The sequence below is a fragment of the Neomonachus schauinslandi genome, chromosome 9 (genome assembly GCF_002201575.2).
Source record: "Neomonachus schauinslandi chromosome 9, ASM220157v2, whole genome shotgun sequence".
In the NCBI taxonomy this organism is placed as follows: Eukaryota; Metazoa; Chordata; class Mammalia; order Carnivora; family Phocidae; genus Neomonachus; species Neomonachus schauinslandi.
Window position 1 is genome coordinate 101,913,067 of NC_058411.1, and position 20,826 is coordinate 101,933,892.

The 20,826-nt window shown below is 41.1% G+C and overlaps 1 protein-coding gene across 4 annotated transcripts in view; it reads left to right on the forward strand.

The window, feature by feature from the left end:
• The first annotated feature begins 2,039 nt into the window (after positions 1–2,039).
• Positions 2,040–20,826, forward strand: part of APH1B (aph-1 homolog B, gamma-secretase subunit) — a 36,289-nt gene continuing 17,502 nt past the window's right edge. For 2 of the 4 annotated variants that reach the window (XM_044918160.1, XM_021693955.2), the window contains exons 1-4: positions 2,040–2,242; positions 3,656–3,826; positions 10,482–10,552; positions 11,978–12,100. In XM_044918160.1, coding sequence (XP_044774095.1) covers positions 2,130–2,242; positions 3,656–3,826; positions 10,482–10,552; positions 11,978–12,100 — 478 coding nt within the window. In that variant the 5' untranslated portion in view covers positions 2,040–2,129. The remainder of the gene's footprint in view (positions 2,243–3,655; positions 3,827–10,481; positions 10,553–11,977; positions 12,101–20,826) is intronic. The other 2 variants (XM_021693956.1, XM_021693957.2) reach the window with 2 other exon arrangements.

Consider the following 20,826-nt stretch of genomic DNA (forward strand, 5'->3'; position numbering starts at 1 on the left):
ATTTATGCTACGGACCTGAGTACATTATGCTTCTGTGAAGGCATTCCTGCATGGAGCTGAAGTAATGGAACTGCATTTGATAACTTTGATTCAGGATAGAACCAAAAGAATCTATGTAATGGTGAGTCACTCTACCATTTTGCACTGTTGTCTCAACCTGAGTTTCCAATAGCTGCTATATAAGACATTTCAAAATGAAGTATTTTGTGGAGTAAATGGAAAATACATATGTCGTTTTCAATGGGCAAAGGTGAAATTTTACCATAAGAGTTAAACTCTTGTATTATTTGAAGGCCCAGTTTCAGAGGTAAGAGGCAAAACATCTTCATTCAGGTCCCAACTTTTGCCTACTGTTATTTGTCTTTTCAAAAAGTGTTGGTTTCCAAGAGCTTTATTCCTGATAGACATTAAAGAATGAGTAGGAAGGGCTAACACTTATATAGTGCTTACTGTGCAGGTACAATCCTCCAAATAACCCTTGAGGTATTATTATCATCATTATTCCCATTAAACATGGAGAAAAATCTTAGATGTGAACGATCAGGGTAACCTTCTGATTTTAATTTTTAAACCTCTCAGAAATTGTTAAATTAATATAAAATAGCTAATGTTTATAAGCTCCATTTTTAAAATTATTTCATTCACTGAATATTTAGTGAGCACCTTTTAGGTGATGTGGAAATAGCAAAACAAAACAAAGCCCCTACCCTCCAAAAGTTTACATTTCAATTGGTGACACAAATAAGCAAATGAAAAGAGAGCAGGGAGATTTTACTGTTAATAGGGTGGGCGGTAGGAGAATGCCTTTAAAAACAACATTTCTGGGGGCGCCTGCATGGCTCAGCGGTTAAGGTTAAGCGTCTGACTCTTGATTTCATTTCAGGGTTGCAAGATGGGGCTCCTCCCTAGGCCTGGATGGAGACTGCTTAAGATTCTCTCTCCCTCTCCCCCCCCTCTAAAAAAACCACGACTTTTCTGAAGACTGGGGGGTGTGGGGACTCGACACACACAAAAAACAACCCTGAGAAGGATAGCTTCCTTTATTACTATTTCATACTTTTACTATTATAAGTTATCGCCTGGGTTACCGCTATATGGGTATTATATATGACAGAGCACGACAGTTCCCACAACTGTGCAAATGGCAAAATATGCCTTAAAAAAGACAAGTGTATTTAGAATAAAACTTAAAAAATAGAAAGGACAACTTTATTTAGAAACGGAAGCCTGCTGCTGTCCAGAGGGGCTTTTCTTTAGTTGATCTGGAGTCTTCCCGTTCTGACTCCAAAGCGGGCTGAGGAACCTCCTGTCTTCCTAGTGACCTCCCGCCGGCACCGATGGCCTGCCTGATCAGTGTGTACCAGTGAGTGGTGTTGGTAGTGGCGGGGGTCGGGGCCCTCAGCTAAAGTCGCCAGTGAACGCGGCCTAGGCATCACGGTGGCCCCAGACGCCAAAAGGGGCGGAAAGCCGGGCGGTGAGGCCCGCTCCCGCCCCGCCTTCCAGCCTCAATCGGCACACCCCCCTCCGCCCGGCCCCAACCCCGCCGAGGCACGCAGCCCAGCCTCCAGGCCCCTCCGCCCCGCTCCGCCCAGCTTCCAACCTCTTCCGCTGCGCCCCAACGCCCCCCCAACTCCTTCAACCCCCTCCGCCCTGCCCCAGCCCGCCCCTCGGCGCCCCGCCCTCCTCCAGCCCCCTCTGCCCCTCCTCCAGCTTCCTCCGCCCCTCCTCCAGCTTCCTCCGCCCCTCCTCCCGCTTCCTCCGCCCCTCCTCCCACTCCCTCCGCCCCTCCTCCCACTCCCTCCGCGGCGCTCCACCCCGCCCTCTCCAGCCCCGCACCGCTCCGCCTCCAGCCTCCTCTGCCGCGCCCCCTTCGCCCCTCCTCCAGCCCCCTCCGCCGCGCTCCGCCCCCCCCCCCCCCCCCCCCGCCCCGTCCCCATCCCCCTCCGCCCCGCCCGCTCCAGCCCCCTCCGCCCCGCCTCCAGCCTCCTCCGCCGCGCTCCGCCCCCGCCGCCTCTCCTCCAGCCCCGTCTGTGGCTCCCAGCCTTCTCCTCCGCGCCGAGCTCAGTTCTGTCAGCGCCCGGTGCACCTCGCGTCCCCGTCAGGCCTCCGGGCCGGCTTCCGCGGTCGCCATGACGGCGGCCGTGTTCTTCGGCTGCGCCTTCATTGCCTTCGGGCCTGCGCTGGCCCTCTACATCTTCACCATCGCCACCGAGCCGTTGCGCGTCATCTTCCTCATCATCGGGTGAGGCGGTTGCTCCGGGAAACCCGGACCCGGGGCTCTCCTCCCCCGCCGGAGGTACCGGCGACCCCCGGCGTCCCCGCCAAACGGCTCGACCTTGTTGGGCTTTGGAGGGGAGAAGGGTTGGGAGGGGGAGAGCCGAGATCCCGCTTTCCTGGTATTTCTCGTCCTCCGAGGGTCGGCGGGAAAAGAAAAAGAGCCCCGGGACCCCACAGGGCGGGCTTTGGGGAAGGAGCTCACACTGTGGGTCTCAGAAAACCCTGATGCATGGCTCCTGAGTTTTTGCCGAGGGTCCGTGGGTGGGCTCTAGTGAGTTGTGAAGCCATTAAAATTGTATGAAAAAATTGTGGGTAAGTTCAAATATTCATCTCTTATTTTAGTGGAGGGGGTCCCTCATTTCCCTCAGATTCTCACAGGCATCTGTAATCAATCCCAAAGGGGTTAAGAGCACATTAGCCCCGGAGTTTAGGTGCTTTAAAACATACCCATGCCCGACACCTACCCCAGATCAGCCAAATTGTAATATCTAGGGGGTGGGATTCGGGCTACGGATTTTTTTTTTAAGCTCCCCAGGTGATTCAGGTGTACAGCTAAAGGGTGGAAACCCGTGAAAACACCGAAACACCTGTCAGTGCATCTCTTTGCAGGAGCTTGGTCAATACTGAACTCTTGCGGCGAATGTGGTCATAATCCCGATTTTCAATTGTCTGGCAGCTCTTCCGGGGCTCCCTACGTCCCCCTCCACTTTTGAGTCTCACTTAGTACCGGGAGAAACAGCCACGGTAGGCCAGTGTTAACCACCTTTTCTGAGCTGCTTCACCTCTCACAACTGTATTGAAAGTGCCGCGTCAGATGTGTCATTTTAAAAACAATAGAGATTTGGGCAAAAGGTTTGTAAAGCTTGTTATAATCATTAAAATCCACAGGTATGTTGTACAAGCCAGGCCTGGAAAGCTGACTTAGATTTCAACAGGTTTTCAACCTCTGAATTTTATACCAGTTACTCTGTTAATAGGGGTGGGGGCCTTTTGGGGGGGGGGGGGGGGGAAGACACATATTTACGTATCAGTGGGCATGGGCAAAGCATTAATTAGGAAGAGTAGCAAATAACCAGGTTTCTAGCTAGATAGTCCTTAGCAGATAGTCTCCAGGTGTACTTTAGAAACAGCAGGGCCACTGAAAAAAAATGATTGTTAGGAAAAAATCTCACGTTCCTCTTGGACTGCATGTTCATCTCACCAGGGAAAATGAACCATTGATTAAGAACAAGTGATCCAGGGCATCACTTTATGAGGACTTTTTCCCCCCTCTTATTAAAAAGTCAGGAAATCCTGTTCCTTCTCAAGTAGAGTTTTTTCACTTTTAAATCATTATTAATCCTGTTCACTTATACCTTTTTCCCCCTCTAATTTTCAGAGCTTTTTTCTGGTTGGTGTCTCTGCTGTTTTCCTCCCTTTTTTGGTTCATGGCAAGAACCATTACTGACAACAAAGATGGACCAATACAGAAATATCTGCTGATCTTGGGAGCGTTAGTCTCAGTCCTTATCCAAGAAATGTTTCGGTTTATGTATTATAAACTTTTAAAGTAAGTTAAAATTTGCTTTACCTTTTTTTCATTTATATTTGAATTATTTAGTAGTTTGAAACACTAATATAGTGTGGTATTGAGGGCCTGTGCCTTCCTACAGAGTTGAAAGTCAAGTGATTGTACATTCCCAGCCTGAAAATATTGAGTATTTTTTTTTAAGATTTATTTATTTTAGAGAGTGCGTGCGCATGGGGGGTGGGGCAGAGGGAGAGAGCAAGAGGGAGAATCTCAAGCAGACTCCCTGCCGAGAGTGGAGCCCACTCAACTTGGGGCTTGATCCCACAACCTTGAAACATGACTGGAGCCGAAATCAAGAGTCGGACACTCAACCGACTGAACCACCCAGGTGCCCTGCAAATATTGAGTATTAACTTGTGGACATTTCTTCCTTCACTCATTCAAAAAATATTTCTTGAGAATTTATTCAGTGCCAGGCACTGTCCTAGGCACTTGGGGATATATGATGATTAAAAGACAGTCTCTGTCTTCATGGAGGTTATAGTGGAAAGAGACAACACTGAATGAACAAGAAAATACATTGTATGCTAGAAGATAATAAGTGCCCTGCAGGAAAATAAGCTAGAGAAATAGTCACTGAAACAACAAGAAAAACTGTTCCAGCTTAGAATTAGTGTGTGCTTCTCTTTGCCACCACTGAAAATAAATCATTCTTAAGGAGATTATACCGATCATTATTTTGACTGTATTAGAGGATAACAGGGGTTTATTTTGTGATATTTCATGTGATTTCATATCTATAATAGAAAAATATATTTAAAAACCATAGTTATGAGTTCCCTTTTTAGGCCAGGAAGTAGGTCATCTGTAGGATCCATGAGGACCTCACATGAAACCACTGATTTGAAACAGCTTGAACTTGGAACCATATTTTCTTTCAGGCAGTCATGAGGTTGGCTTTGATTATGTAGTAAGGCTTATAAAGTGATAAGTGTGCTCTTTTTATTTCTGAAAATGAGATAATTAAGGCATTCCACAAATTTCATGTATGTAATCAAGACAGAACCTCAACAACATCTTTTGTAATAGGCTTCTGATCATTTGTTCTTGCCAATATGCCAGGCCTTCTATACTTTTTACTTGTTGCTTTTAAAGATTTTACATATTTATTTATTTATTTAAAGTGTCAGGGGTGGGGAAGGGCAGAGGGAGAGAGAATCTTAAGCAGGTTCCATGGTCAATGTGGAGCTTGATGCGGAACTCCATCTCACAACCTTGAGATCATGACCTGAGCTGAAATGAAGAATCAGAGGCTTAATCGACTGAGCTACCAGGTGCCCCTACTTGTTGCTTTTTTCTTTTTTTAAAGATTCATTTATTTATTTTAGAGAGGGGGGTTAGAGGAGGGAGAGGGAGAATCTCAAGCAGACTCCACACTGAGTGGAGATCTCATGGGGCTCTATCTCATGACCCTGAGATCATGACCTGAGCCAAAACCAAGAGTTGGACGCTCAACCAACTGAGCCACCCAGGTGCCCCCTTACTTGTTGCTTTTGATAACAGATATTGAAATTTAATAATGAAGAAATTTTAATTACAAAGAGCAAACCAGGAAGCCATTGCTTAGAAGCAAAAGTCTTAGAAAAGGTTTAAAAATGAAATTTCCATTAGTTTTTGGAAATATTAAAGAGCAACAACCAAATACCAACAATTACATTTAAGTTTCCACAAGAATACAATCCTTAACAGATGGACCATCTATTCAGCTGTGGTTGAATGTTTCTGGTATGTAGCAGTTACTTTCATTCCAAATTTAATTTTAACTGTAGCATATATTCAGGTAATCAAAATCTCCCTCTTTCTAACCCCTGCCCCACATAGCCAAATGAAATCCCTGTTACATGGTTGTCATCTTGTCTCTTTCAAGGCTACATATACCTCATTTCTTCACCTGGCCCTCAAAAGACATAGATGTGGCTTCTAAACCTTTTCCATCTCTTTTATGTCGGTAGACACCCCTTTTTGTTAGTGCCTGGAGTTTATCTGTGCTTAGGACCCAGCACAGTACGCTGCTGTGGTCGAAGTAGTACAGAGATCAGTGGCCCCTTGCACCCTTGCTTGGGCACTGTACTCTTAACTCAGTCTCAGGTTGCACTGGTTTTTTCCTGTCAGCAACATCATTGGCTCATGTTGGTTTTGCATTTTCACGTATGTTGGTCCTACTTTTGAAGTAGACCTAATTTTGAATAGATTTTCACAGTTTAGGGACATGGGTTTAATAACCCCTTAGGATATTAGGTTCTAAAATCCAACTTACCTTGAGTGACTAAATCTGCTGTTCTTTACCACCTTGTTTCGTCATTGGATTCTACCTGGAATGCAACATTTTATTGGCACTGTCCTAAGTTCTAAAGGACTACAAGCTGAACATAGGTTGCCATTTGTACGGGAAAGGAATTACAGGTCAGTCAAGGCTTTCATGCCACCAAGTTCAGAGAAGCCTCTTTGGCCTTCTAGGGAAACCATGATATTTCCTCTGAAAGGGCCTTTGGAAATTAGCAAAGAGATAATAGGACAAACCTGTATTAACAGCTGCCTTTATGCTGCCATTGCAAAATGCATCTCCACCAAGCCTTTGGATTATTGTACAGTATTTTTCTAGCAAATTTTAGACATGTTGGCTGTCATGTAGTTATATGTTAAAACAAGTTTGAGAATTATTATGGTACTTTATTCATGACTAACATATAAATATGTTTAACTTGCTCTCATATGCTGTACTACATTCAAATATAGGAACTTTGTTTAATTACTATTTTAACTATCTCCACTTCCAAAGTAGGTTTTCAAATTTAAAGTACTGCCTCAATCACCTTTTTGCTATCTGAATTTGGTGCCAAGATTAAAACGTGGAAGGTTTGTACCAGTTTTTTACATATGTGAAACCAAATCAAAATATTTATCACTGCAGTCTAATATAGATTTATTTCATGGGTCAGGCCTCGGGAAGTGCTTCATCTTGAAGAATGAATAAATGAATTGTAACTTTCAGCCTAGCAAAGAGCTGTACTGTGAGAAACTGGCATGTGGCCACAAGTGATAGTCCTTCCTATAGTAATTTCGTTAAAAATCCAAATTATGGTTGCAAACATTGCCTAAAACGTACATTAAACATTTTTTAACTTGAAGCTTTTGTAAGTTAATCCAGTTTTGTCTTATAATGCTGATAGCATAAATATTTCCTAATTTTAAAACATCTTCCATTTATAGAAAAAAATAATCATTACTACAGTTTTTGGGGGGGGGAGGTACCAAATTACTTTATTTGAAGAATGGTACAAATGAAAGAAGTTAAGTAGATGTTTTGGTACAACTTATAGAAAAGGTAAAGGTAACCCCAATATGCATGCACTGCCTAGGTGACCAGGGAAGTCACCCTTGTGGCTATGGGAAGACAGCCTAAGGCTTAGCTCTCACTATCACTTTTTCCCAAGGTGTGCTACTACAATTGTTTTTTAAGATTTTATTTATTTATTAGAGAGAGTATGGGGGGGGGCGGGGAAGGGCCAAGGAGGAGGGAGAAGAAGAAGCAGACTCCCCACTGAGCAAGGAGCCCAAGGCCGGTCTCTACCCCAGGACCCTGAGGGCACAACCTGAGCCAAAGGCAGACGCTTAACCAACTGAGCCACCCAGGTGCCCCACAAAGTTTATATTTTAAAAATTGGACTTTTTTGGGCACCTGGGTGGCTCAGTTTGTTGGGTGACTGCCTTCAGCTCGGGTCATGATCCTGGAGTCCCGGGATCGAGTCCCATGTCGGGCTCCCAGCTCGGCAGGGAATCTGCTTCTCCCTCTGACTGTACCCCCTCTTGTGCTCTCTCTCTCTCTCTCTCTCTCAAATAAGTAAATAAAATAAAATCTAAAAAAGAAATTGGACTTTTTCTTTTTTGTTCTTGGAAATAGTAATAAATGTAAACAGAGAATTTTCCGCTTCAGTAAAATGGTCAAGTTAAAAACACTGTACCTTAAATTCTTAATTTCAGGAAACAAACTGAGGGTTGCTGGAGTGGGGGGTGGGGCGGTAGGGATGGGGTGACTGGGTGATAGACACTGGGGAGGGTATGTGCTCTGGTAAGCGCTGTGAATTGTGCAAGACTGTTGAATCTCAGATCTGTACCTCTGAAACAAATAATGCAATATATGTTAAGAAAAAAAAAGAAGAAGAAGGTAGCGGGAGGGGAAGAATGAAGCGGGGGAAATCGGAGGGGTAGACGAACCATGAGAGATGATGGACTCTGAAAAACAAACAGGGTTCTAGAGGGGAGGGGGTGGGAGGATGGGTTAGCCTGGTGGTGGGTATTGAGGAGGGCACATTCTGCATGGAGCACTGGGTGTTATGCACAAACAATGAATCATGGAACACTTCATCTAAAACTAATGATGTAATGTATGGGGATTAACATAAGAATAAAAAAAATCTGTTTAAAAAAAAAAAAAAACACTGTACCTTACATCATTGATCATATGTTCTGTATCCATCAGGAACATGGAAACTAATGGTGTTTTCTACTTTTTCATTTCCTAATGTTAGCGTTGAGAACGGTTAATGCCAGACCTTTCCTCTCACAAACTTGCAACATAGAATGAGGAAGTTTATTAAACTTTTGAATTTATATATTTAATACATTTGTGATAGCAATACCTTGCTGTACCAGATAGCAAAAAATCTTTTATTCATTATTGAGCAGTTTATATAAAACAAATCCTCCAAAATTTGATTCTGTTGTACCATTATGTCCACTTGTTGGTAGAGATTATTACTATCATATATATATGTCTCTAAGCTTTAATTAGCCTTTAACAACATTCCTGTGACAGGTTATTTTATTTAGGAAAATCGAACATCTTAGTTGGTTACTGCTCCAGAGAAAGATGATATAGCCACTTAAGTTTTGATTAATGTCCTTGCTACTAAATAATGCTTCTAAATGGAGAGCCCGGAAATGGCAAATTGTTTCTTTAGAGTCTAGAAAAGCAAAAGGCCCTTTTCATTATGCTTATTACTATTTTGGTTGAATTCTGCATTGCCTTAATTTAAAGTAATCAATGATATTTATATTTATGTAATGAATAGACCAGCTATATTGAATATGCATACCTTGAAATTTAAATTAACACAATGCCCAGAATGTAAGTATGTTCTGGTTAATTTAATTTTCTACTCTTAGAGTTAACCTAACTCATTTTGTTTCAGCACTTAGTGAAAAATCAATCTAAAATGTTTGGTATCTTTATTGCTTTAACAAATATGCCTTCTCATAAATATAATGTAAATACCCTTTGCGTTCGGATCATTGTTGCAGAGTTTCTAGCCAACAAATGTTAGTAATAGTGACAGTAATAAAACTGACAGCCACACCTTACATTCTTACCTAACACATCTGCATGGGAGCAGGGACTCATGATAAGTATGTGAATTGTTCCCAACAGAAGCACAGATATGATCACTCTGAAGATCATTTCTTATTGAGCAGTATTCTAATGTTTAGGTATTCATTTATCTCCTTTTCTGAGGGTAGCATTTTATTCTTCTCTGATTAATTCTCCCCTGAAGCCTGATTGGGATATGAAACAAATATGTAGAATATTTTATCATCTGAAGATCATATGATTAAGTTACCCATATGAGAGCTCAGACCATGGGCATTCTAGGATTTAAGAGTAAGGAGAGATTAGCGATTACCAGTCATTAGAGGTGAATTCTTTGAGAAACTGCTGACTAAATGAGACTTTGGAGGATGAGTATAATTTAGGTTCTGCGAAGTGGAAGGTAAAAGGGAGGGTAGCAAACTAGCTATAACCCAGGCGGGAGATACTACAAAGTGCCAACAAATGAGGATTGAAGATCTAGTACTTTGGAGAGGGGAAAATTCAGAGTGACGGAGGCCATAGGATATTGAATTAAAATTTTTTTTTAAAGATTTTATTTATTTATTTGACAGAGAGAGACACAGCAAGAGAGAGAACACAGCAGTGGGAGAGGGAGAAGCAGGCTTCCCGCCAAGCAGGGAACCCAATGCGGGGCTTGATCCCAGGACCCCAGGATCATGACCTGAGCCGAAGGCAGATGCTTAACAACTGAGCCACCCAGGCGCCCCTTGAATTAAATATTTACTGAGCTCAGAAAGTAGGCAGAACCATTGCTTTTTTTCTTACTAATTTAATCCCTGATGGCTTGTTTACTTATATTTTTCTTATTTTTTCTCTTCTATGTGAAAAGTCAGATAAAAGGCAAAGTTGGTTGGAAATTTTGGTTGATTTTAATTGAAAATTTGCTGGGTTTTGTATAAGTGGATTTTATTTTGTTTACTATTAGGTTTTACTTTTATTCCAGTTATCATACAAGATAATATTAGTTTCATTTCTACAATACAGTGATTCAGCACTTCCATACATCACCGGTGCTCATCACAAGTGTACTCCTTAATCCCCATCACCTATTTAGCCCATCCCCCCACCTACCTCCCCTGGGGTTACCATTTGTTTGTTCTCTATAGTTAAGAGTGTTTAAATGGATTTTAGATTCAAGGTATAACCTGATCAGAAGCCTCAATAAGTATCTAGATTTTGAAATACCTTGTGTTTTTTCCTGATATACTGCTTTTTCTTTTAAAAAATTGTGTGGTTTTATTTTAGAAAAGCCAGTGAGGGTTTGAAGAGTATAAATCCAGATGAGACAGCACCTTCTATGCGATTGCTGGCCTATGGTAAGTTGGAACTGCATAGTGTCATTAAGAAAAAGCCAGACTTGGGGGCGCCTGGGTGGCTCAGTCGGTTAAGCGACTGCCTTCGGCTCAGGTCATGATCCTGGAGTCCCGGGATCGAGTCCCGCATCGGGCTCCCTGCTCGGCGGGGAGTCTGCTTCTCCCTCTGACCCTCCTCCCTCTCACTCTCTGTCTCAAATAAATAAATAAAATCTTTAAAAAAAAAAAAAAAGAAAAAGCCAGACTTGACATAAAGGCCATTTTTATTTTTTGTATCTTTGTAGGTTTTTTTTTTTAGAAAAAAGATTTACCCATTGAGAGAGAGTGCTTGCACGCATGTGGTAGGGGGCGGGGGGAGCAGAGGAAGAGGGGGAGAGAGAGAATCTCCAGCAGACTCCCCACTGAGCTCGATCCCATGACCATGAGATGACCTGAGCTGAAATCAAGAGTCAGAGACTTAACAGACTGAGCCACCTAGGCACCCCATCCTTGTAGATTTTAATTTTTTTTTTTTTAAGATTTTATTTATTTGCGAGAGAGACAATGAGAGACAGAGAGCATGAGAGGGAGGAGGGTCAGAGGGAGAAGCAGACTCCCTGCCGAGCAGGGAGCCCGATGTGGGACTCGATCCAGGGACTCCAGGATCATGACCTGAGCCGAAGGCAGTCGCTTAACCAACTGAGCCACCCAGGCGCCCCTGTAGATTTTAAATAGTATTTTATTACTGCCTTGGCCTTTTGGTGTACATTGTTTATTTTTCTAGCTTTCCAGGACCATTATATAAAGGGAAGTAATTATAGGTGACCTGTATGTCCATTAAATAATTGCCAGGTTTGAAAGTTGGGCTTTTAATATGCATACACTCTAGTTAACAGTTTTTAAGTGATGTTACTGTTATCTTCTCTGGGTGGTTACCATGACTTTGGCTGTGGTAGGAGGACTTTTCATATTAATACAGTTAATACCTCTGCAGGGTTTTCTTTCAGAATTATGTTTTAAAGATTGGATCTAGATCCCTAAGTTGAGTCACCCTAGTTTGACCCAGGGATTACTTTCTACTATAGGCAGTCATCCCTCAAGCTCGGTTCCAGTTTTAAGCCCTCATACTTAATTCTACAGACTTTTATCATAAATCAAAGTCAGAACTTCAGCATTGTGTCCTCTGTCTTGCCTATTGTTTCTGTGCCTTTCTAGATCTTTTTCTTTTTTCATTTCTCTGCTACATTCCACTGTTCATTTCCCTTCCTTTACACCCTTCTCTGTTTATCATTTAGCCAAGCACTCACTTTTCCTGAGCCAGCCTTCCACTGCTTCTCCAACAGCATGCATACCGTTTCCCCTTTAAAATAGTATTCTCTAGTCCTTGGAAACTTGATTTGAAGAGAAATCATAGCCTGAAAAGGGTCTAACGTGTTTCTCCCTCTTTAGTTTCTGGCTTAGGCTTTGGAATCATGAGTGGAGTATTTGCCTTTGTAAATACCCTTTCCGACTCCTTGGGACCAGGCACAGTGGGCATTCATGGAGATTCTCCCCAGTTCTTCCTAAATTCAGGTATGTGCCTACTAGTTATGAATGTTCAGTCTTCTGGTCTAAATAATCATCCTTATTGGAGTTCTCTGGCTTAGGAATTCAAAATTTAAATTTATATGATACCTTCTAAAGGCAAAATACTGTTAGATATCAGAAGTAAAGGATGTAGGAAAATAAAAATTTTGGTTAGAGTATTTTAGAATTTTGGGGTGGAATTTAGCATGTATAAAATTTATTTTTATTTTACTATACTAATGTTGATGTGTAGTTGATGTATTATAAGTGAATTTTTATAGGCTATATGCTTTTTTATTTTTATTGGTTTGCATTTATCTTCAGTATAAGCCTTAGTCTTTAATTAGTCATCTTGGTCCCTTTTTGGGATAAGCAGTATAATTGAAATTTGAAATTGAGAGGAGGGAAAATGCTTCTTATTTAATGTAAACTAATATTATGCATCTAAAATGTACATTTAAACATATCTGTATCATTTAAGGAATAACAACCCCTTCTTCCCTTTTCCTTAAGAACTAGAACATTAACAGAGTACTTAGAGTCCCTTGTTTCTCATTGTTTTTTTCCCACAGGTAACTATTGCCCTGATTTTGTGTTATTAATTCCCTAGGTTAACCAGGTTTGAAAGCTAGGTTTTTAACATATATACATGTTTTGTTTTGAAGGTAAAACATGAAACTTTTACCTTCATGTATGTATCTGAAAAAAATTAAGTTTTCCTGCTTTTGAAACATTTAAAAATAAATCATGCTATATTCTTTGAAAAAAGAAGTTGAGGGGCGCCTGGGTGGCTCAGTCGTTAAGCGTCTGCCTTCGGCTCGGGTCATGATCCCAGGGTCCTAGGATCGAGTCCCACATCGGGCTCCCTGCTCAGCAGGAAGCCTGCTTCTCCCTCTCCCACTCCCCCTGCTTGTGTTCCTGCTCTCGCTATGTCTCTCTCTGTCAAATAAATAAATAAATAAATAATTAAAAAAAAAGAAGTTGAGAGAAAAAAATGATAATAGATGAGTTGGCCTTTTTATCCAAAGATGCAGTAGAAAAGGACCAGCTCATTTCAAACTACTTTTTCATCCACCAGGTGAAAAATTGTCATCATGATGCAGTGATCATGCATTTGAGAGTTGTAATGTACATAATTAACATAAAATTTCTCTTAAATTTTCAAGAGGAATCTTTTAAAAATGGTTTTAAGAAAATTCCACTGTATTTTTTATCTCTACAAGTTATATTATTAAATTAAGTGACCCCCCCCATGCATATATCCTATTAATTAAATATTACTTATTTAACATCTATACTAAAGGAATTTCTGTCCTCAAGGAGCTTACCCTCTAACAGAGAAAATAAAACTAAACTAAAGTGAATAACTATTTTAATACAGTTTAAGATAATAATAGAACCAGATATAGGAATGTATGCCCAGATTTTAAAAACTGCTGCAGTAGTTCACAGTCATCCTGCCTGTTATAGTGATCCCTAAACCCTGTGGATTCTTGTTCCTCATTTTAGTGCAGGCCTTGGTATCTCTTGTCTAGATTACTTCCATCAACCCCCAACTGGTTAATCTTTCCTCAACCCACTTTCATGTGAATCTGGCCTGTATGTATGCAGCCACCAAACGATCTTCCCTGTACAAAAAAGTATAATGACTTTCCGAGGTCTATCCTTTCTAAGGAATAAGTCAAGGCCTATTACATCAGGCTACAAGTTCAAGGGTTAGACTTATTTAGTGGTGCCTCCAGCAAAGCAGATTTTCTTCATTTTAAGCATTCCACAATTAGAATATTTCTGACAGTTTTTTGATGAATTATAATAATGAGTGTTAGGTTTTTAGAACAAATGTAATGTTAATAGCTAACATCTGTTAGAGCCCAATATAAATTAACAAAACATAATCAGGAGGGCGTATTACTGCTACAGTTTTCTATATTTTCTGAAAGTGGTCTATTACACTTACATAAGCAATTTTCGTTTGGTTCGAGTAGCATTCTCCTAGTGGAATTTATTTTTCTGCTAGCTTCTTTCACTAGATGGTGCTAATTCCCTTTCATTAAGACTAACTTAAAATGATTCTTTTGGAAGAAAGTGAAAGAAAGATGTGCTGGCAGTTTGGGGGTTGTATTTGCAATTTCTATAAATTCAAGGGAAAATTCAATATTCAAAAGAAAATAAAATAGTTTAATGTCTTTAAGAGTTAGGATGGCTGACCATGCTATGAATATATACCTATAGAGTAAAAGAACAGTATTTTATCGTATGCAAGAGTTTATTTATTATAGCATCATTGTTTGGAGCATAAACTTTGAATTGTACATTTAAGAAATTACTTTTCAGGGGCGCCTGGGTGGCTCAGTTGGTTAAGCGACTGCCTTCGGCTCAGGTCATGATCCTGGAGTCCCAGGATCGAGTCCCGCATCAGGCTCCCTGCTCGGCAGGGAGTCTGCTTCTCCCTCTGACCCTCCTCCCTCTCATGCTCTCTGTCTCTCATTCTCTCTGTCTCAAATAAATAAATAAAATCTTTAAAAAAAAAAAAAAAAGAAAAGAAATTACTTTTCATTGCATTTTAAAATAGTAACCCCAAATTTATATATATTTGTGTTTGTTGTATGTATTATTTATAACTGCTATTGTTACCACTTATTTAGGCATGAGCTCATTTTTAATTTGTCAGTTAAATCTGTAAGTTTATATGTTTAGCATATTTCATTACAAATGCCTAACTAGTAATCAGAATAAATAAGGCCTATGGGATCACTAATTAGTGTATTTATGTTAGTATTAGAGATGCACTGTATGATACCTGTGTGTACATAGGTTTTCATGTTACAGGTAGGCATAGTTTATAAATAATATGTATGTATAAGTTAATTATTTTTTACTTGTAGTTGTGTAGTATTAACTTTTCTTAGAATCATTACCATTTCGGGGCGCCTGGGTGGCTCAGTTGTTAAGTGTCTGCCTTCGGCTCAGGTCATGATCCCAGCGTCATGGGATCGAGCCCCGCATCGGGCTCCCTGCTCAGCGGGAAGCCTGCTTCTCCCTTTCCCACTCCCCCTGCTTGTGTTCCCTCTCTCGCGGTCTCTCTGTCAGATAAATAAATAAAATCTTTAAAAAAAAAAAAAAAAGAATCATTACCATTTCTTAGTAATGCAATATAAAGGCAAAAGTGTGGAAATTGGAGTCCTAAGTTCAAGTCTTATTCTGGCTCATTAATTTAGTATTTGGGGCAAGTCCATTTGATTGTTTAATCACTCATTCCACACATGAGTATTAAGTATTTTTATTAAATAGAAGTTATACCAAGCTGTGACAATACAGTTTAGTTAATGCCTATACCTTTCACTCATAGTGGGAAATAAAGACAAACAGCTGATTATAATAAAGTGTGACAAATGCTATGATGAGGAAGAACCACGAGCACACAAAAGTCAAGCTCTAACTCACACTCCTGCACTTGTAATTAACGGGTCAACTGTGTAGTTGTTTACGTCTCTCCAGCCAGATGCTAAGCCTTTTAAGTGCAAGGACTGTGTCTGTTTTGTTCACCCCAGCACTTTGTGGAGTCCTTTATTGCTAGATGGATTCAAATATTGATTGAAAAAATGAAAGCTAGGCACAGCTTATGGAGGAAGTTGACTAGAAACTGAAAGGACGAGTAATAGCTAGCAGGCAAAAGAAGGAGGTTGTCGGGGAGGAATGTTCCCAGTGGAGGGAAGAGGTGTCTTCTCTGCTGGCCTAGAGGTAAGAAAGACATTTTTCATTGGGCAAAGGAAGTACTGGACTTCTGTCTAACTCTGAATTTCCTCATCTTTCAGGAAGAACAAAAGTAATGCCTAGCTCAGAGTTGTAATGAATTAAATGAAGTTAATTTAGAAAGTATATATTTAAGTGATCTAATAAACTTTAAAATGGCCTAAAGATAGAAAATTTGGTTCTTATCAGGGTAGAGAATTTGGTTCTTGAAATTAAAAAACAGAATTTAGAGGATAATTTCTTTATGTGGAATTTGGGTTTATCACTCTGAATTGCCTCCCTTATGCTTTAGAAGAAAAATGTCTTTAGTACTCAGTCAGAAGGGAAGGTAATACTTTATTTTTAAAACTTCTCCAAATCAGGGGCACCAGGGTGGCTCAATCAGTTGACTTTCTGACTCTTGATTTGAGCTCAGGTCATGATCTCAGGGTCATGAGATCAAGCCCCACATCGTCGTTGGGCTCCGTGCTCAGCAGGGAGTCTGCTTGAGATTCTCTCCCTCTTTCTGCCCCTTCCCTGCTCATGCCTGTGATGTGCTTGCATGCACACGTTCTCTCTCTCTCTCAAATCTTTAAGAAAAACCAAAACTTCCCCACATAATTTCATTTATATTTTCTTGGCAGTGCTCCTGTCTAGGTAAGGTTTTAAACTTTTTAGCCACTTACTAGGAGAAATCAATACAGGTCAGACCCCATGTGGAGTATCATGTTCAGTTCTGAACACTTGTGATTTAACAGGAATACTGAAGAACTAAAATTGGTACAGAAGAACAGTGTGAGTATGGTGAAAGACCTAGAAACAGTATCTTATGGGGGCTGATCGAAGGAAGAGGAATGTTAAACTTGAAGGAAAATAAAAATAAGAGGAATATAAGAGATTCCGTTTTTGTCCCAATTTGTCATTCCCTTTTATAGAATTCCCCACCCTTGCATGGCCTCATGGTGGTGGCCAGGATATACTTCCCTGCCCCTGAGGTTGAACTCAGTTATGTGGCTTCCGTTGGTTAATTAGTGAATGTAAGGTAAGTCAGAAGCTAAAATACGACTTGCATGGGCGCCTGGGTGGCTCAGTCGGTTGAGCGACTGCCTTTGGCTCAGGTCATGATCTCAGGGTCCTGGGATCGAGTCCCACATCGGGCTCCCTGCTCTGTGGGGAGCCTGCTTCTCCCTCTCCCACTCCCCCTGCTTGTGTTCCCTCTCTCGCTGTGTCTCTCTCTGTCAAATAAATAAATAAAATCTTTTTAAAAATAAATAAAATACCACTTGCATGGTTGGGCCTGCGCTTTTGGACTCTGGTCATACTCCATGAGAATATGTCCCACATAATTAATGCCCACTTGACCTCGACTCCAGAATGAACATGTATAGGGCAGACCTGTGTGCAGCAGCAGTAAGGAGTCAAACCCAGCTGTACCAGCAGCCTACAGCGGTGCTGCCCGGCTGAGCCCAGCCTTAATCAGCCAAAGCACAGTCAACCTTCGGACCAATGAGCAGGAGAATAAATCCTTGGTGTTGTAACCCAGTGAGTTTCTTTTTTCATACATTCATTTTTTTGCAACAATATTTTAAGTATCATCTTTGTAATATGTCAAGTTTGTTACATGTTTAGACTTTTATTTATTTTATTTTTAAAGATTTTATTTATTTGACAGAGAGACAGAGAGGGAACACAAGCAGGCTTCCCGCGGAGCAGGGAGCCCAATGTGGGACTCGATCCCAGGACCCTGGGATCATGACCTGAGCCAAAGGCATACGCTTAACGACTGAGCCACCCAGGCACCCCACATGTTTAGACTTTTAAATGAAAGCTCATTGTAAGCAAGATTATCTTAAATAGCTACCTTAACAATTCCAAAGTGGTAGAAAATATGTAACATCTATTAGTGATACAAAGAAATTCTTTTTAATTAACATATAATGTATTACTTGTTTCAGGGGTACAGGTCTGTGATTCATCAGTCTTACAGAATTCACAGCGCTCAGCATAGTACATGCCCTCCCCAGTGTCCATCACCCAGCCACCTTATCCCACCCAGCCCCCTCCATTCCAGCAGCCCTCAGTTTGTTTCCTGAGATTAAGAGTCTCTTACGGTTTGAAAATTTTTAACAGTAGAGCTTAATCTGCAATTCTTACTCTTTTCTGAACGTATTAGAATCTTAATTTTTTGTAATGAATTATCGTAAGTAACTGCCACTGCTTATGACACGGGGATATTCCACATGCTGTAGTATGTCATCAGTGTTGTCATCAAATATATTTTTTCATTACGTGTTTTCATTATATCAGTAATGTAATAGTCTTTCCTTCAAGCTGCTCAAGTAGCTGAGAATGGAAAATTATACTTTTGGATTGTCCTTTCACTAAATCTTGGCCTGTGAGAGACTAGCAGCCTGGGATTCGTTACCATGTGTGCAGAGCACAGGTAGCCGCCTTCATGCAGGGTGCAAATAGGTAGCTCAGGGGATTGCTTCACAGAGTTTGGCTGAAGGAATGATGCAGGCTGTGGCTCCTTCAGACACGTTCCAGGCCACTCTCTGAAACACTGCTGTCTCTTTGGTCACACGGCCGAGTGGCCAGCCCCTGCTGACCCCTGTGCAGCTCAGGCAGTCTGATGACTTCTGCTTCTCATTTCTCTTCAGGCCTTGATTCTTCTTCACGTGTGAGTCAGTCCTTATTTTCTTCATCCACTGCTGCCTTTAACTTTTTGTGCTTTTTGCGTTTAGTTTCTTTTTCTTCCTAGAGAAACTTCCAGAGATATTTTTTATAGCAATGATGAGCAGGATACTACTCTATATGGATGATTTGCGCTGGAAAAAAGTAACATTTTTGGAATATCATCTAGCATAATATCTTCTTTCAGTCCCACAGGAATATATATTTTATCCATTACATCTAATATTTACAGTTTGAAAGGGGGGACAAAAACCACCTTGTTTTCAATTTTATTGATCAGTTTGGCCTTCTTCAACTATCTAAGCTTGATCCTGTGAAGCTCCATGGCTCTGTTGGGAACATGTCCTGTTGGGAGCATTTACATCTGTTTTGTGCCTACTTTTCATCAGCAAGGATGCTCTTCACTGCTGGGATCACTTGTACCAGTTCACTCCTCTAATTCTCCAGTTCTTCCAAAGAGAACTAGAGTGTTCACGTCAGGGCTGCTGCATTGCACAATTTCTGGGGGAATCATTCACATTGTAATATGTTTCATTGGTGTACTCTGAGGTTTTCCATTGCTATTCCTGGAGCATGTTTTAGCCAAATTTCCTGAAACCAGACTTTTTGTATTATATGTATAAATGTTTGGCAATCTTTTTTTTTTTTTTTTTAAAGATTTTATTTGACAGAGACAGCGAGAGAGGGAACACAAGCAGGGGGAGTGGGAGAGGGAGAAGCAGGCTTCCCACAGAGCAGGGAGCCCGATGCGGGGCTCGATCCCAGGACTCTGGGATCATGACCTGAGCCAAAGGCAGACGCTCAACGACTGAGCCACCCAGGCGCCCCTGTTTGGCAATCTTTATGGTTCTTTTTAAAGGAATTAACCTTGAGGTTTATTTTAAAGGATAGATCTATTTGATTTTATCAGCTTTTTCATTATGCTAAAGTTCTTCACCAAAAATTCAGTTGAATATTTTGATTTATAAAGATTTACTCAGATATTAACTTTGAATATTGAATATTTCAATCTTGAGATTGAAGTCCTGGTTTCAGATAGTAGGCTGCTTTTCCATCTCTAGGGGGATTTTTTCTTCTTAAATTCAGTGGAACAATGATTTGAAATACTGCTGCCTTCTCATCAGAAATTTTAGAGGACAGAAGACAGTGGAGCAACATCTTTAAGTGATATATCTCTGAAATCTTCCTCATTTCAGTTGATGCCCTTCCATCCTTCGTGTTGTGCAGGCCAAAAACCTTGGAGCAGTTACTGATTCTTCCCTTTTTCTTATAACTCACATCCAGTCCAACTGCAGATCTTATCTCCAACTTCCATTTAAATCTCCATCCAGGTTCTTTTGTGCTTGGTTTTGCTTTATATTGGCATCAGGAATAGACGGTTTGAGAGCTGGTTTGGAGCAAGCACTTAAAGGAAAGGTAAATCTGATGGTTCTGAAATTATTCCAGACCAGAAACAAACATGGGAGGGTCCTAGTTAATTTCATAAAGTCAACACAGCATTGATACAAAGCAGTAGAATCCTGAGAGCCCACCACTCCCTGCACACTGCTAGAAGATGGGTTCCCCATTAGAGATTTATACCCTATGTTCCAGTGGGCCCTGCCTTAGACCAGCAATGCTCTCAATGGCAGCTATAGCCAATAACTTTTTTTTTTTAAGATTTGGTTTTTTAAAAAGATTTTATTTATCTATTTGACAGAGAGAGAGAGAAAGAGCACAAGCAGGGGGAGCAGCAGAGGGAGAGGGAGAACCAAACTCCCGAGCAAGGAGCCTGACGTGGGGATCAGTACCAGGACCCCGGGATCATGACCTGAGCCCAAGGCAGATGCCCAACTGACTGAGCCACGAGGCGCCCCAAAGATTTTATTTTTAAGTGATTTCTACACCCAATGTGGGGCTCAGACTCACAACTCCAAGATCAAGAGTCGCATGCTTCACTGACTGAGCCAGCCAGGTGCCCCAAACTATAGTGAATATAACTTTTGGCATGGTTTGTTAACACCATTTTTGTCACAAAAGCTGAATAATACAGAGAGTTTCAATTTTTTTTTTTTTTTTTAATGTGCCGCATGTCAGGGAAAAAAGAGTTGACTTGTGTTTCTTCCTTCCTAGGAAGTTGAATGTTGCCAAACATTTATACAGGAAGAAAGCCTTCCTAGGATCAACAAGCAGCAGTTGGAGCCGGGTTTGTCAATGGCACTATTGACATTTGGGGTCAGATAATTCTTTGTTGGCAGGAGATGGAGGGTGTCTTGTGTATTGTAGGGTGTTCCATGGCAAGATGCCAGAAGTACCCCACCCCCAGC